This window comes from Lolium rigidum, chromosome 6 (genome assembly GCF_022539505.1).
Source record: "Lolium rigidum isolate FL_2022 chromosome 6, APGP_CSIRO_Lrig_0.1, whole genome shotgun sequence".
Classification (NCBI taxonomy): Eukaryota; Viridiplantae; Streptophyta; class Magnoliopsida; order Poales; family Poaceae; genus Lolium; species Lolium rigidum.
This window is the reverse complement of record NC_061513.1, coordinates 90798871-90812674: the sequence shown is the minus strand read 5'-3', so window position 1 is coordinate 90812674 and position 13804 is coordinate 90798871. Positions and strand designations below refer to the sequence as shown.

The window sequence follows — 13804 nt, the reverse complement described above, 5'->3', positions numbered from 1 at the left end:
TGGCATGATGTTCCATACAGTTCAGAATTGCCCAAGAAGAGGTAAATTGATCAGGCATCTTCAAAGCATCAAAGCAAATACTGATGCAGTCCCATTTTCAAACATTGGAATATGGACATCACAAGCATGGAAGATACCTGAGGAAGCACTTCAACAATCAAGCATAGTGGGAAGGGACATAAAACTTGACTGCACAGAAAGCACTAGCCAGCTTAGAGTTGCAAAGCTCAAAACCTCAGAAGAGCTTTCTACCCAAAAATTTGGCTTCGGAAAGACTAATCTTGGACTCAAGCTTTCAAATATTCACTCTAATTCTCATCTAGATTCTCAGTTGGAACTGGAGCCTCCTTCTCAGGTTGATGGAGATGCTAATACTAAGCAGCAAGAGATAGGATATCAAAGTTCTTATCAGAATCAGAAAAGACAAGCAGAATCAGATCCTGAACCAATGGAGGAAGATGGAGATAATCATAGACATTCAAGGATCAAAACCAATCACCAAATGCAAGCGTTTTTACCTGAAGCCAGTCAACATACTGTTCTAAACAAAGAACATGATAGTGTGTTTTGGCCTCCACCAATTCATACTCAACAAGTAACGAAAATAAATGATAAAATGCAGAGTTCAGCCCTAGTTTATGATCAGCTACAACATGATAAATTGCAGAATTCAACATCAGTTTATGATCAGATCCAACAAAACTCATTAACCTTCAATGAAGGAAGATCGAAGTCCCATGCATCTGAAAAGAAAAAGATTTGACCGCGTAAAAGGATTTGTAGTGCCGAAAGAGTGAATCAAGTAAAAACATCTACAAAGCAACCTGATTCAGAAGGAAACCAACATGGGAATCTTTCATATGCTAATAAGGAAGACCAACTTAACTGGATGGTGAAGGAAATAGTTCAAGGTTCAGACCATTATCACAGAGTTATAAGGAATAGCCATGGAACGAGCTTTAATATAGAGGATGAAGAAATCTCAAAAGGAATAGAACAGGCATCGGCGCCAGCCTTCAAGGCGCCACGGGTGCAATGAGTCTAATAAGTTGGAACTGTCAAGGTGCGGGCAGGAGCCTTGACAGTAACAAGATGAACTATCTTGCCTGTTTGATAAACTCTACTAATGCAAAGGTGACTTTTATTTCTGAAACAAAAACTTCTAAATTCAATAGAGTGGAACTTTCTAATCGCTTCAATATGGCAAACAGCTTTGTAGTTCCACTAGAAAACAACTCTACTAAAGAGTCCTTTAGTTTAGTTTGTATGTATGGTGACCCTAGTCACTCTATCAGTAAAGACCTTTGGCAACAGATTTACTCTTTTGTGGAAGAGAATAGTGGAAATCCTGTGCTTTGTATGGGAGATTTAAATGAAATCATGTACCTCCAAGAAAAAAGCAATGAAAGCCATGGTAATCAATCTAGAATGAATTTATTTCGATCACTTGTGAAAAATTGTGGTCTTTTTGACTTAGGATATAATGGGCCAGCCTACACTTGGTGCAATAAAAGGTAGACTAGACAGGTTTTTGGCCAATGCAGAATGGAGTAGTTTATTTCCAAATGCAAATATCTATAATCTGCCTATATTACAAGGCGATCATGCTCCAGTTATGGAAATTCTGTATTCTAAATTCAAAAAACCAACTTATCATTTCAAATTTGAGAACTGGTGGCTTCTTGAAGATGACTTTCAGGAGACAGCGATGAATGCCTGAGAAACATCTCACAAGCAGTCTTTCACTATAAGAACCAGGCATCTAACAGGAGTATTGAAAAGATGGAGGGTAAAGAAGAAACCACTACAAAATCAGCTAAAGGCCATAGAAGAGAAGATCCAGGAAATTCAAGTAAGACCCTTTCATGAGCAAGACCACAATGAGGAAGAAAAGCTAACTCTAGCATATGAACAGACTATGACAAGATTGACAGAATACTGCAAGCAAAGAGCAAAGAAGCAATGGGCCATTCATGGAGACAAAAACACAAGGTATTTTCACATATCTGTCCTGAAAAGAAAAAGGAAAAACAGAATAGTCTCCATTAATAATCCCAAAGGACAAATCACCTTAGATCCTGAAGAGATAGCTCAATGCTTTGTTAATTATTTTAAGAGTATCTTCTCTTCATCCAAAGTAAACTCTGCAATTCAAAATCACCATGTTATTCCTACAGGAACTATTAAAGATGAATTTACCAATTCAGTCCCAGATAAAGAAGAAATTTGGAGCATATTAAAGGGAATGAGGAATGATGCGTCGCCAGGGCCTAATGGGTTAAATGCAGCCTTGTACAAAGTAGCGTGGAACTGGATGCGGAATGATATTACAAAGCTGGTACAAACTTTTTTATCTTAATGGTTATCTTCCTCCGCAGCTTAATGAAACTAATATTGCCCTTATTCAAAAAAAATCAATTCATTCAACCCCAAAATTTTAGACCCATCAGTCTTTGTAATGTCATTTATAAGATTATTGCCAAATCTTTAGCAAATAGAATAAAGCCTCACCTTCCAAATAAGATTATAGATGCCCAACAAGCTTTTATTGAAGGAAGAAGAATTTCTAACAATGTGATAGTGTTATCACCAGAATTTGACCGGATCAGAGGTGGGCCGCGATCAAGATGGGTTTGAAGAATATACATGGAAGAAATACGTGAATCGGCCTTGTGTACCAAGTTTGGGCTAAATTGCCCCTGTATCTGTATTATAGTAGATCGCATCTTAATTTAGAAGTTAGAGTTTTACCCGTGCACGGTTAGGTGCACGCCTCAATTAGAAAGTCCCCTGGACTATAAATATATATCTAGGGTTTATGGAATAAACAACAACCAACGTTCAACACAAACCAATCTCGGCGCATCGCCAACTCCTTCGTCTCGAGGGTTCCTCCGGTAAGCATCATGCTGCCTAGATCGCATCTCGCGATCTAGGCAGACACAGGCCTGCCTAGTTGTTCATGCGTTGCTCGTACTTGAAGCGTTTTTGATGGCGAGCAACGTAGTTATCATAGACGCGTTAGGGTTAGCATCGTTCTTAGCATCATATGCTCGCGTAGTGCAACCCTTGCGCGTCTAGCCGTCCTTGTGCCTCATCATGGGTGCAGGGGCGGCACCCCGCTTGATCCGTGTTTAGTAGATCTGATCCGTTATGGTCGATCCTTGATTCATCAAGGATTAGTTTAATATCTGCAATAGTTAGGCCTTACAAAGGGTTGGAGGATCCGGCGGCATGCGAGGTGTAGTTTGCTGCCCCTAGACAGGACGTTCCGAGGATCAACCTAGTGTTGGTTTTTAGGCCTTGTCTAGGGCTGGCTTACGTTTACCGTGCGTGAGCGCGAGGCCCAATCGTGAGTAGGATGATCCGATTATGCGGTGAAAACCCTAGATCGTCGTGGATCTCATACGCTTTATGTTGATCAAGCGGGACCACCATATATTCGGCCACCTTGGACGAATCATGGGTGAATCGGCTCCCTAAGCCGATTCACGGGACAACCTCGAGAGCCGATCGAGGCTCGTATTTAACGTGTACGTGTGTGCCCTGCAGGAAACTAAGCGAGGCATCATCCACACCTTCCCGACCGGTATAGGTCGGGTGGCACGCCCTTGCGACCCGAGCATCGGCGCGCGACCGGGGAGGCTTTGCGGGCCGTCGCTCTGAGGGACTGGGGCCAGCCGCAGCCCTAGTCGTTCCCGGCTCTACCGTGTTGGCCAGTCGCTGCCCGCCGGTGGGTTTCTGACGCCAACACATTCTGGCACGCCCGGTGGGACAATCTTCGACATCCACCGCATCGCCATTTACATCTGAGATGGCGGAAGACACTCTTCGAGCAACCATGTCGACATCCACGGCTGAGATGGCTGGCGACTCGATCACGTACGCGGAGCTGCCTGATGAGCACAAGAAGAAGTACGATGAGCTCAAGGCTTTCTTTGAAGCCAATCTAATCGGCTCTTTCTCGAAGACCCGTTCTCATGGCATCAGGTGGAGCGGCTTTACAGCCGAGGGTGCCCTCGACCAAGTAAATCCGTCCACCCCTTCAGAAGAACGGACCAGAGCTCGCGCCAGGAAGTTAACTACATGGTAGCTCATTACGTTTTACCGCCATGGCAAGGACAAAGAGGAGGCCATTTCAAGCGATCGGCTTCGATATGATGATAAAGGTACAACAATGAAGACGGTATAGAGTCTTATAATGCTTTCAATATGTCTTTTATGTGAGTTTCTTTGTACCGGTTCATACTTGTGTTTGCTTTAAACACCTTGCTAGCCTAAACCTTGTATCGAGAGGGAATAATTCTCATGCATCCAAAATCGTTGAGCCAACCACTATGTCATTTGCGTCCACCATACCTACCTACTACATGGTATTTATCCGCCATTCCAAAGTAAATTGCTTGAGTGCTACCTTTAAAATTCCATCATTCACCTTTGCAATATATAGCTCATGGGACAAATAGCTTAAAAACTATTGTGGTATTGAATATGTACTTATGCACTTTATCTCTTATTAAGTTGCTTGTTGTGCGATAACCATGTTTACGGGGACGCCATCAACTATTCCTTGTTGAATATCATGTGAGTTGCTATGCATGTCCGTCTTGTCCGAAGTAAGAGAGATCTACCACCTTAATGGTTGGAGCATGCATTTGTTAGAGAAGAACATTGGGCCGCTAACTAAAGCCATGAATCATGGTGGAAGTTTCAGTTTTGGACATATATCCTCAATCTCATATGAGAATAATAATTGTTGCCACATGCTTATGCATTAAAGAGGAGTCCATTATCTGTTGTCCATGTTGTCCCGGTATGGATGTCTAAGTTGAGAATAATCAAAAGCGAGAAATCCAAAATGCGAGCTTTCTCCTTAGACCTTTGTACAGGCGGCATGGAGGTACCCCGTTGTGACACTTGGTTAAAACATGTGCATTGCAAAGATCCGGTAGTCCAAGCTAATTAGGGCAAGGTGCGGGCACTATTAGTATACTATGCATGAGGCTTGCAACTTGTAAGATATAACTTTCATAACTCATATGCTTTATTACTACCGTTGACAAAATTGTTTCATGTTTTCAAAATAAAAGCTCTAGCACAAATATAGCAATCCATGCTTCCCTCTGCGAAGGGCCTTTCTTCTACTTTTATTGTTGAGTCGGTTTACCCATTTCCTTCTATCTAAAAAGCAAACACTTGTGTTAAGCTGTGCATTGATTCCTACATACTTGCATATTGCACTTGTTATATTACTTTATGTTGACAATATCCGGAAGATATACACAAGAGCGCATTCGGAGTACCGGGTTCAATGGGCTTGTTTGAATATGTAGTCATGACATTTGGATCGAAGAAACTCGGGGGGCAGCTCACCTCGAAGGTCCTCTCCTCTGGAAAGCCGATTTCGTTCAAATCGGCTGGCTCTGCATGATAGTGCCCTCAGACATGATCAAGCCCAGGTCCATTCGGCTAATTTGTGTATCCTCGTCTCTGTTTCGCCTTGAGTCGAGACTCGAGGGGCAACCGACCCGGTAAATGTTCGTTTCTAGAAGCCAATTGGAGTATCATCGAGCTGGTCTCGTGTAGCAACCTTCTTCGAGGATGGTGAATTTTGCGGGAGGAGTGTCACCGGGTCTCGAGTCATCGGTCGAAGAAGATGAAGGACAGATTATGAGAGACCAATGCGTTGCTATCGGCTCATTGGGCGTCGATCCGGCTAACAATCGGCGGTTTACGCTCTGCCACGACATGACCCGACGAAGGAAAAGCATAATGATTTTGGAAATGTCATTTCCAAAACCGAGGGAGCATGTGTTATCACCGAGAATTTGACCGGATCGAGAGGTGGGCCGCGATCAAGATGGGTTTGAAGAATATACATGGAAGAAATACGTGAATCGGCCTTGTGTACCAAGTTTGGGCTAAATTGCCCCTGTATCTGTATTATAGTAGATCGCATCTTAATTTAGAAGTTAGAGTTTTACCCGTGCACGGTTAGGTGCACGCCTCAATTAGAAAGTCCCCTGGACTATAAATATATATCTAGGGTTTATGGAATAAACAACAACCAACGTTCAACACAAACCAATCTCGGCGCATCGCCAACTCCTTCGTCTCGAGGGTTCCTCCGGTAAGCATCATGCTGCCTAGATCGCATCTCGCGATCTAGGCAGCACGAGCCTGCCTAGTTGTTCATGCGTTGCTCGTCATCGAAGCGTTTTTGATGGCGAGCAACGTAGTTATCATAGACGCGTTAGGGTTAGCATCGTTCTTAGCATCATATGCTCGCGTAGTGCAACCCTTGCGCGTCTAGCCGTCCTTGTGCCTCATCATGGGTGCAGGGGCGGCACCCCGCTTGATCCGTGTTTAGTAGATCTGATCCGTTATGGTCGATCCTTGATTCATCAAGGATTAGTTTAATATCTGCAATAGTTAGGCCTTACAAAGGGTTGGAGGATCCGGCGGCATGCGAGGGTGTAGTTTGCTGCCCCTAGACAGGGACGTTCCGAGGATCAACCTAGTGTTGGTTTTTAGGCCTTGTCTAGGGCTGGCTTACGTTTACCGTGCGTGAGCGCGAGGCCCAATCGTGAGTAGGATGATCCGATTATGCGGTGAAAACCCTAGATCGTCGTGGATCTCATACGCTTTATGTTGATCAAGCAGGACCACCATATATTCGGCCACCTTGGACGAATCATGGGTGAATCGGCTCCCTAAGCCGATTCACAGGACAACCTGAGAGCCGATCGAGGCTCGTATTTAACGTGTACGTGTGTGCCCTGCGAGGAAACTAAGCGAGGCATCATCCACACCTTCCCGACCAGGTATAGGTCGGGTGGCACGCCCTTGCGACCCAGCATCGGCGCGCGACCAGGAGGCTTTGCGGGCCGTCGCTCTGAGGGACTGGGGCCAGCCGCAGCCCTAGTCGTTCCCGGCTCTACCGTGTTGGCCAGTCGCTGCCCGCCGGTGGGTTTCTGACGCCAACAGATAGTGGCCCAGGAAATCACTCATTCCTTTTCTTTATCCTCATGGAAACAAAAGACCTTTATGATAAAAATAGACTTGGCCAAAACTTTTGACAGATTGGAATGGGGATTTATAGTCATGGCTCTGCAAAAACAGGGTTTTAGCAATCACTTCATCAAAGTTGTCAAAGCCTGCATTTCGAATTCCAGTTTCTCAGTCATCATTAATGGAAACCATTATGGAAAATTCAAAAGCCAGAGAGGTATAAGACAAGGATGTCCCCTTTCTCCTTACCTTTTTGTCATTGCTATTAATGAGCTGGCGATTCAACTCCAATAAGAACTTCATAAGGAAAATATAAAAGGAGTCACTCTCGGACCAAATTGCCCTCCAGTCTACTCATTGATGTTTGCTGATGATCTTTTAGTTTGTGGGCAAGCAAACCATAGAGAAGCCGTCATCATTTGGAACACTATCAATAACTTCTGTAAACACTCAGGGCAAACTCCTAATTGGTCCAAATAATCTATCCTTTTTAGCAAACATGTAGAAGAGGATCAGAAAATTTTAATTAAGCAAATTTTCAGGGTTCAAGATATGAGCAATCAGTCAATACATCTGGGGCATCCTCTTATCTTGCCACAGATCACAAGCCTATGACTTTGTTATTCAGAAGCTCAGATCAAAACTCAGCTCCTATAAAGCGAATAAACTTTCACATGCAGCAAGCGTGGTACTCATAAAATCAGTTCTTTCTTCTATCCTAGTTTACTACATGTCGAATATTCTCCTTTCCAAAAAACTTGACAAAAATGAATACTATTATTAGAGATTTTTGGTGGACAGGTATACAGCAGGATTTCAAAACAAAGCCAATCTATTTCAAAGCCTGGTCAGAAATTTGTAAATCCAAAAAAGAAGGAGGCTTGGGAATCAGAAATCTTGAGGCTATAAATAAGGCACTAATCCTTACTGCTGCTTGGAAAATAGTCACTCTCCCAGACAGCAACACTACAAAAAGTCTCAAAGCAAAATATTTTCACAATACTTCTTTCTGGAGAGCAAATCCTAAATTAACCAAATCATCTTTCTGGACTTCCATCCTCAAAGTAAAGAATCAATTGGAAGATGCTACTACTATCCAATTTTATAGAGGTAACACTAGTATATGGTCTGAGCCCTGGTGCCCTTTTTGGAAAGACATTTATAATCAATTGAAAATTCAAGACATCAACTTTGAATATCCTACCATGGTCTCCGATCTGATCTGTGGATACCCAATGCAAAACAGTGGAACATCCCTCTACTCACGGCTTTATTTGGTGTACAGAATGCAAATATAGTGGCCAATATACCTATCAATAAAGATAATGGAGATGACATGCTGATTTGGAAGCACACACTTTCACGAGTTTGTACTTCAAAAAGCGCCTATCAACTCTGTAATCCATCATTTTATGGTCTTAATGCAGGTCCTCATCAAACCATCACTACTCAGGTGAGAGCTATTTTACAAGGAATATGGAAATGTGATAATATGCCGCCAAGAGTACAAGTTTTTGGATGGAGACTCATGAGAGGTGCCTTAGCCACAGGAATGAGAGCTGGGATCCAAACTGCATCAGATGTGGTAAAGAGGAAAATGACATTCATCTCTTCTTTGAGTGTAAGTTCGCTCAAGCTGTATGGTTTGCATCCTCTCTCGGACTTAGAGTTGAAGGTTTACATTATAGGGAAGATGCTCAAATTCATGACATACTTCATTATATCATCACTTCTTACAAGAAAAAAGATGCAATACAAACTGTTTTCAGCATCCTTTGGAGCATATGGAAGGCCAGAAATAATCTTTTATTTAACAAAAAAAGGTGTGCTCCTCTACAGGTCCTATTTCAAGCTAAAGCGCTCCAAACAGAGAAGGAAGTAGCTTTAATGGGGAAAACTCTGAAATCTCAAAATGAAGATGGCAGGAAAACAGAGCCTAATAAAGCAGATGATGACTGGCATACTGCATTAAAAGGTTCAAAAATTTATGTCGATGCAGCATGGAAAGGTGAAGAATTACCTTCAAATGAAAAAAATCACCAAAAGGAAAAGACATGTATTGGCATATACTTTGATTTGAATGAGGAAGATCACAACGCCATATTTGTACAAGCTTCTTCATATGCATCTTCAGCATTACAAGCAGAAGCTCAAGCTATGGAAGTAGCAGCCCAAATTGCAAATAAGCTGAAAGTTCAGAATTTAAATTTCCTGACGGATAACTTCATTGTAGCTCAGTCTTTAAAACATAATGATGTGAAGAAGAACCCTGATCACTGGACTATAAGACCAAATCTTCAGCAGATATTGCAATTCATGCAGGGTATGGAAGCCGGAATACTCAAAATCAAGAGGGAAGATAATAAATCTGCGCACATGCTTGCTCATAAAGCTTTCAATTTTCATAGTTTAGGAGCTTGCCTTTACAAATGTACTAAGCATCCCTCAAACCAATGCCCTGTAATTTCTGTAATCAGCAAACAAAATGTGCATCCTTGCACATTACTGTCTGTAAACTGTCAATAATATTAATAAATATTTTGTTTGGTCAAAAACAAGTTTGAGCCTTCCATCTAGAAATATCAGACCTGCACGACCATCCGTCTCGTCATCGTCTACTTGTCTGCACGGAGTAAATAACCTTCTGCAGTCTGCACGAAGTAAATGGCCTTGCGCATCCTCAGCAGCTCGAGCATGCTGCTCCAGCGTTGAGCTGATTCAGGCCCATTCAGAGTAATGGATTCCTGAAATGTTCTGTGCATTTGCGCAGAAGGAGACGCCGCGAACGTGTCGCCGGTGTGTGCACCTGACACGAGCTTTACAGGCACATGCTTCATGGCTTGCTCGGCCCACTGAAGTGCAGAGCAGGAAAGCGTGTACTGTGCAGGTTCAGAACACTTGCCATTGAGCCACTGATGCTTCTTATTCTACATGTGAGCGAACTGCTACTGCACGACCATACCGCATTACTCAATGAGCCAAAAGGTGTGGAAATACGCGAGGAAGAAAAAATACACCCATTGCTCTACTCAAGTTACATGTATTTATAGATGTGCTACACTTTCTTGCCAACATGAAGAGACTTTGATAGTACATCTATTTGGGATTACCCTTTTGCATATAACTGTTGGGATTTTGTCTGTCCCTGAAGATCAAGAAATATGTCTGTTCAGGAAGCTTTTGAAGAAATCAAAGTAAAGCTAAACTTTCATTTATGGAAATTATCATCTTAGCATCTTTGAGTACCTGGACTATTAGAAACAACAAAATCTTCAAGAATCAAGTGCTAACTTTTCAGGAGTGGAAAGCAATCTACCTGCATGAGATTACTCATGGAGCGGCACAGAATAAAGAGGACGTACTGTCAACAATTTGAAGTTTATTTTTTGAATTTTAACAATTTAAATTTTGGATACCACAATCCTTTAGGTTTATATTTTCGATCTTTTTTCAGTCCTTTTGCTGCAATAGTACTCTTTGTAAATAGCTCTTAAATTATTAAGTAATGCCTCTCACAGGGTTTCTCTTAATAAGAAGTTAATGTATTTGTAAGCTTTAAACCGAGCAAATTTATGCTTAAAAATGCATGTACATATTTGTGATATTAGATGTATCCCTTGACTCAGTAACGGACCAAGAAACCTCCAAAGTCATGAGCAAACAAGTTTAAGACACCAAGCCTTTGAAAAAAAAATCACATAAAGAATGACTAAATATAAGGGTTGCGCCATCGGCAAGCCTGAGCGGGCGCCCAGGTTGTTAAAATTAAGGAAGTTAAATGAAGCAAGGAAAAAAGAACAGAGAGTGCACTTCCGGAAAAAAAATCTGTGTATGTATGGACATTTGCTACTCCCTTCTCTTACATCTGGAATGTATACACTTGTTATGATCGTCGTGGTAAGTCGAGAGGCGGTCACTAACACCCAAGAACCGTTAGCAAATCGACAAGTACATACGAACAGTTCTAATACGAGCTAGCCGGGGTGAGCACACAGAAGGAAACGCATCACGCTGACCACATCCACCGTTTGTCGTGCGTCACATAAGCGAGCCTAGCTGCTTCTTCCCCACCGTCTGCGGTCACCTACGCCACCCGTCGAGGCATTGCTCGATACGATCATACGACGGTCGATCGGTAGATAGGGACCAGATGCCGCGTGCTCGCTCGATGGCTCGACCTTCAGCTTCCTGGGTCGATCGATCGATCTCCTCCTATAGCACGACGTCGCGTCGCTTCTTGGGGATCTCCGGGTTCCCTTTCCTCATCATCGCCGCGAACTCGCTGTAGTCGATCCTCCCGTCCTGCACGCACGATCGACAATAAACTCCACACAATCAGTTCGCTGCTGTCTTACACGATCACGATGTGCTTGCAGCACCGACAAGCGACACTTACGTTGTCGGCGTCGACCTCGGCTATGATGTCCTTGATGTCTCTGCCGTCCAGGAGTCCCTTCTCCCGCAGCGCCTGCTCGAGCTCCTCCTTGGAAATGCAACTGCAGCCACAGATGATGACAAGGGTAGCTAATCAACAACGAGTCCTGTGCTCTGCAGCGCACGGTTGCTTCAGCAGCATCTTGCATCGAGCGACAGATGGATGTTTGCGCAAGGAATCTGAAGTTCAGTTAAGGTACCCGCTGTTGTCCTTGTCGAAGTACTGGAACGCGGTGTAGAGGTGCTCTTCCCTGTCCATCCTGTTCATGTGCATCGTCGCCGTGATGAACTCCTCGTAGTCGATCGTGCCGTTCCCGTCCGCATCGGCCTGGATTCCACATCAAATTAAACGCAAGTTCAGAAAGAATCGTTCTGTCTTCTGTTCACCTAGTAAGCAAGATGTCCAGCGAGACTTACGGCTTCCATGAGCTGCTCCACTTCGGCCTCCGTGAGCTTGGTCCCCTCCTTGGACAGACCTCGCCGGAGCTCGTCCACGGTGATCGTCCCGCTGTTGTCGGCGTCCATGCTCTTGAACATCTCCTTCAGGCCCCTGATCTCTTCCTCCGACAGGCACCCGGCGATGACCTGCATATACATACCATGGGATCGGTTCAGAAAACCGAATGGGGCTCACTTGTACACTATTAATTAACTAGTTCCTGCATTCAGAACCACGGACCCTTAGCGCTGCTTTCTTGAACTGGTTCATAGCCCTGAACTGCTTGAGCCTGTTCATGACAGCGTTGTCCAGCGGTGTGTCGGGCGCCTCGCCGTCTTCCTTGATCCAAGGATGGTCTGAACAACAAGCAGGAGAAGAGTACGGTATCATATTTGCAGGGTATATGTGTTGTTTCCGAAATTCAGGGTACAGATAAAAGAACGCAAAGAGATCGATGGACACGCACTGAGGACATCGTAGGCAGAAATTCTCTTCTTGGGGTCAGAGTTGAGCATCTTCCTGACGAGGTCCTTGGCGCCGGACGAGATGCGCGGCCACGGGTCGCTGGTGAAGTCCACCTGTCCCCGTAGGATGGAATTGAAGATGCCGTGCTCCGATTCTGAAAAACCAAATAAAGCCCTATCTCATTGATTCGTTTTGTTTACCATAAGACGTACGTGATCAAGTTCGAGTAGAAGGTGACTTGCCGGCCCAGAAGGGAGGAACGCCGCAGAGAAGGATGTACAGGATGACTCCGACGCTCCAGATGTCCGCCTCGGGCCCGTAGCTCCGCTTCAGTACCTCCGGCGCGATGTAGTAGGCGCTGCCGACGATGTCCTTGAACACCTCCCCTTGCTTGAAGAAGACGGAGAGCCCGAAGTCGGTGGCCTTGAGCGTGGCGTCCTCCTCCTTGCTGAGTAGGAGGAAGTTCTCGGGCTTGAGGTCCCGGTGGATGACGCCGAGGGAGTGGCATGTGTGGATGATCTCGACGATGGTGCGGAGCAGCGACGCGGCGGCGCGCTCCGTGTACTTGCCCTTGCCGATGATCCGGTCGAAGAGCTCCCCGCCGGCGCAGAGCTCCATGACGAGGTGCACGGACTGCTTGTCCTCGTAGGCGCCCTTGAGCTCCACCACGTTGGGCTGGCCGGCGAGGTGGTACATGATCTGCACCTCGCGCCGCACGTCCTCCACGTCCTCCTTGGTGGACAGCTTCCGCTTGGCGATGGTCTTGCACGCGAACTTCTCGCCCGTGGCCTTGTGCGTGCAGAGGCTGGTCACGCCGAACTGGCCGCGGCCGAGCTCCTTGCCGATGGTGTAGATGCTGCGCACGTCCTCCATGGGGCGGCCGAGCACGGGGCCGAGGGGGGCCGGCGGCTTGTTCTGCGCGGGCGCCGAGGAGGGGGAGGCGCCGGCCTTGATGGACGCGGCGGAGCGGCGGGTGGATGGGTCGGAGGAAGCGGAGGCGTCGGGGGCGGGCTCCGCATCCCCAGAACCCGGGCAGCAGTTACCCATGGCGAGCCGGCGCGCGGTGGCGGGTCGGCACGCGGGGGAGCGGCGCCGGGGAGGTTGGAATTGTGGGGGATGCGGAGCCTTAGGGGGTTGATGGCGAGGCAAACGTGGAGTTGTATATGGAGCGGTTTCATTGGGCGGTGTCGGGACGGGCCCGGAGGAAATGGCGGGAATGCAACGCCCTCCCTCTTTCCTTTGTTTGCCTCTCGTCTTATTTCTCAACCTTGCCAGTTTTGGAATACTCCTAGTACCTCGGAGGACAAAACTTGGAGACTTTGTTGTGGAAGCCCCCCCCATCGAAGAGGTCGCGCGTCGTCAATTTCAGACAACGTCCTGACAAAGATTTGAGAGCACATTCTCGCTCCTCACTCTTTTTCCTCGATGGACACACCCATATAGAAACGAGAAGAA

The 13804-nt window shown here is 45.5% G+C and overlaps 1 protein-coding gene across 1 annotated transcript; it reads right to left on the bottom strand.

Moving 5' to 3' along the window:
* Positions 1–11199: 11199 nt before the first annotated feature.
* On the bottom strand, positions 11200–13396 carry LOC124660730 (calcium-dependent protein kinase 2). The gene is made up of 7 exons (XM_047198545.1): positions 12592–13396; positions 12351–12503; positions 12125–12240; positions 11863–12030; positions 11646–11773; positions 11408–11507; positions 11200–11313 (listed from the first exon to the last, which is right to left on the bottom strand). Exons 1-7 carry the CDS (start codon positions 13394–13396, stop codon positions 11224–11226), a joined length of 1560 nt encoding a protein of 519 aa, XP_047054501.1. The 3' UTR covers positions 11200–11223.
* Between the last annotated feature and the right edge of the window lie 408 nt (positions 13397–13804).

What these genes read in the sequence shown, in the direction of transcription:
- LOC124660730 (XM_047198545.1), bottom strand. Translation starts at nt 13,396, where the DNA reads ATGGGTAACTGCTGCCCGGGTTCTGGGGATGCGGAGCCCGCCCCCGAC. An exon ending in TTCTGCCTACGATGTCCTCA is followed by an intron (nt 12,241 to 12,350) that starts GTGCGTGTCCAT and finishes CTTGTTGTTCAG; the next exon opens with ACCATCCTTGGATCAAGGAA. An exon ending in TCAAGAAAGCAGCGCTAAGG is followed by an intron (nt 12,031 to 12,124) that starts GTCCGTGGTTCT and finishes ATGTATATGCAG; the next exon opens with GTCATCGCCGGGTGCCTGTC.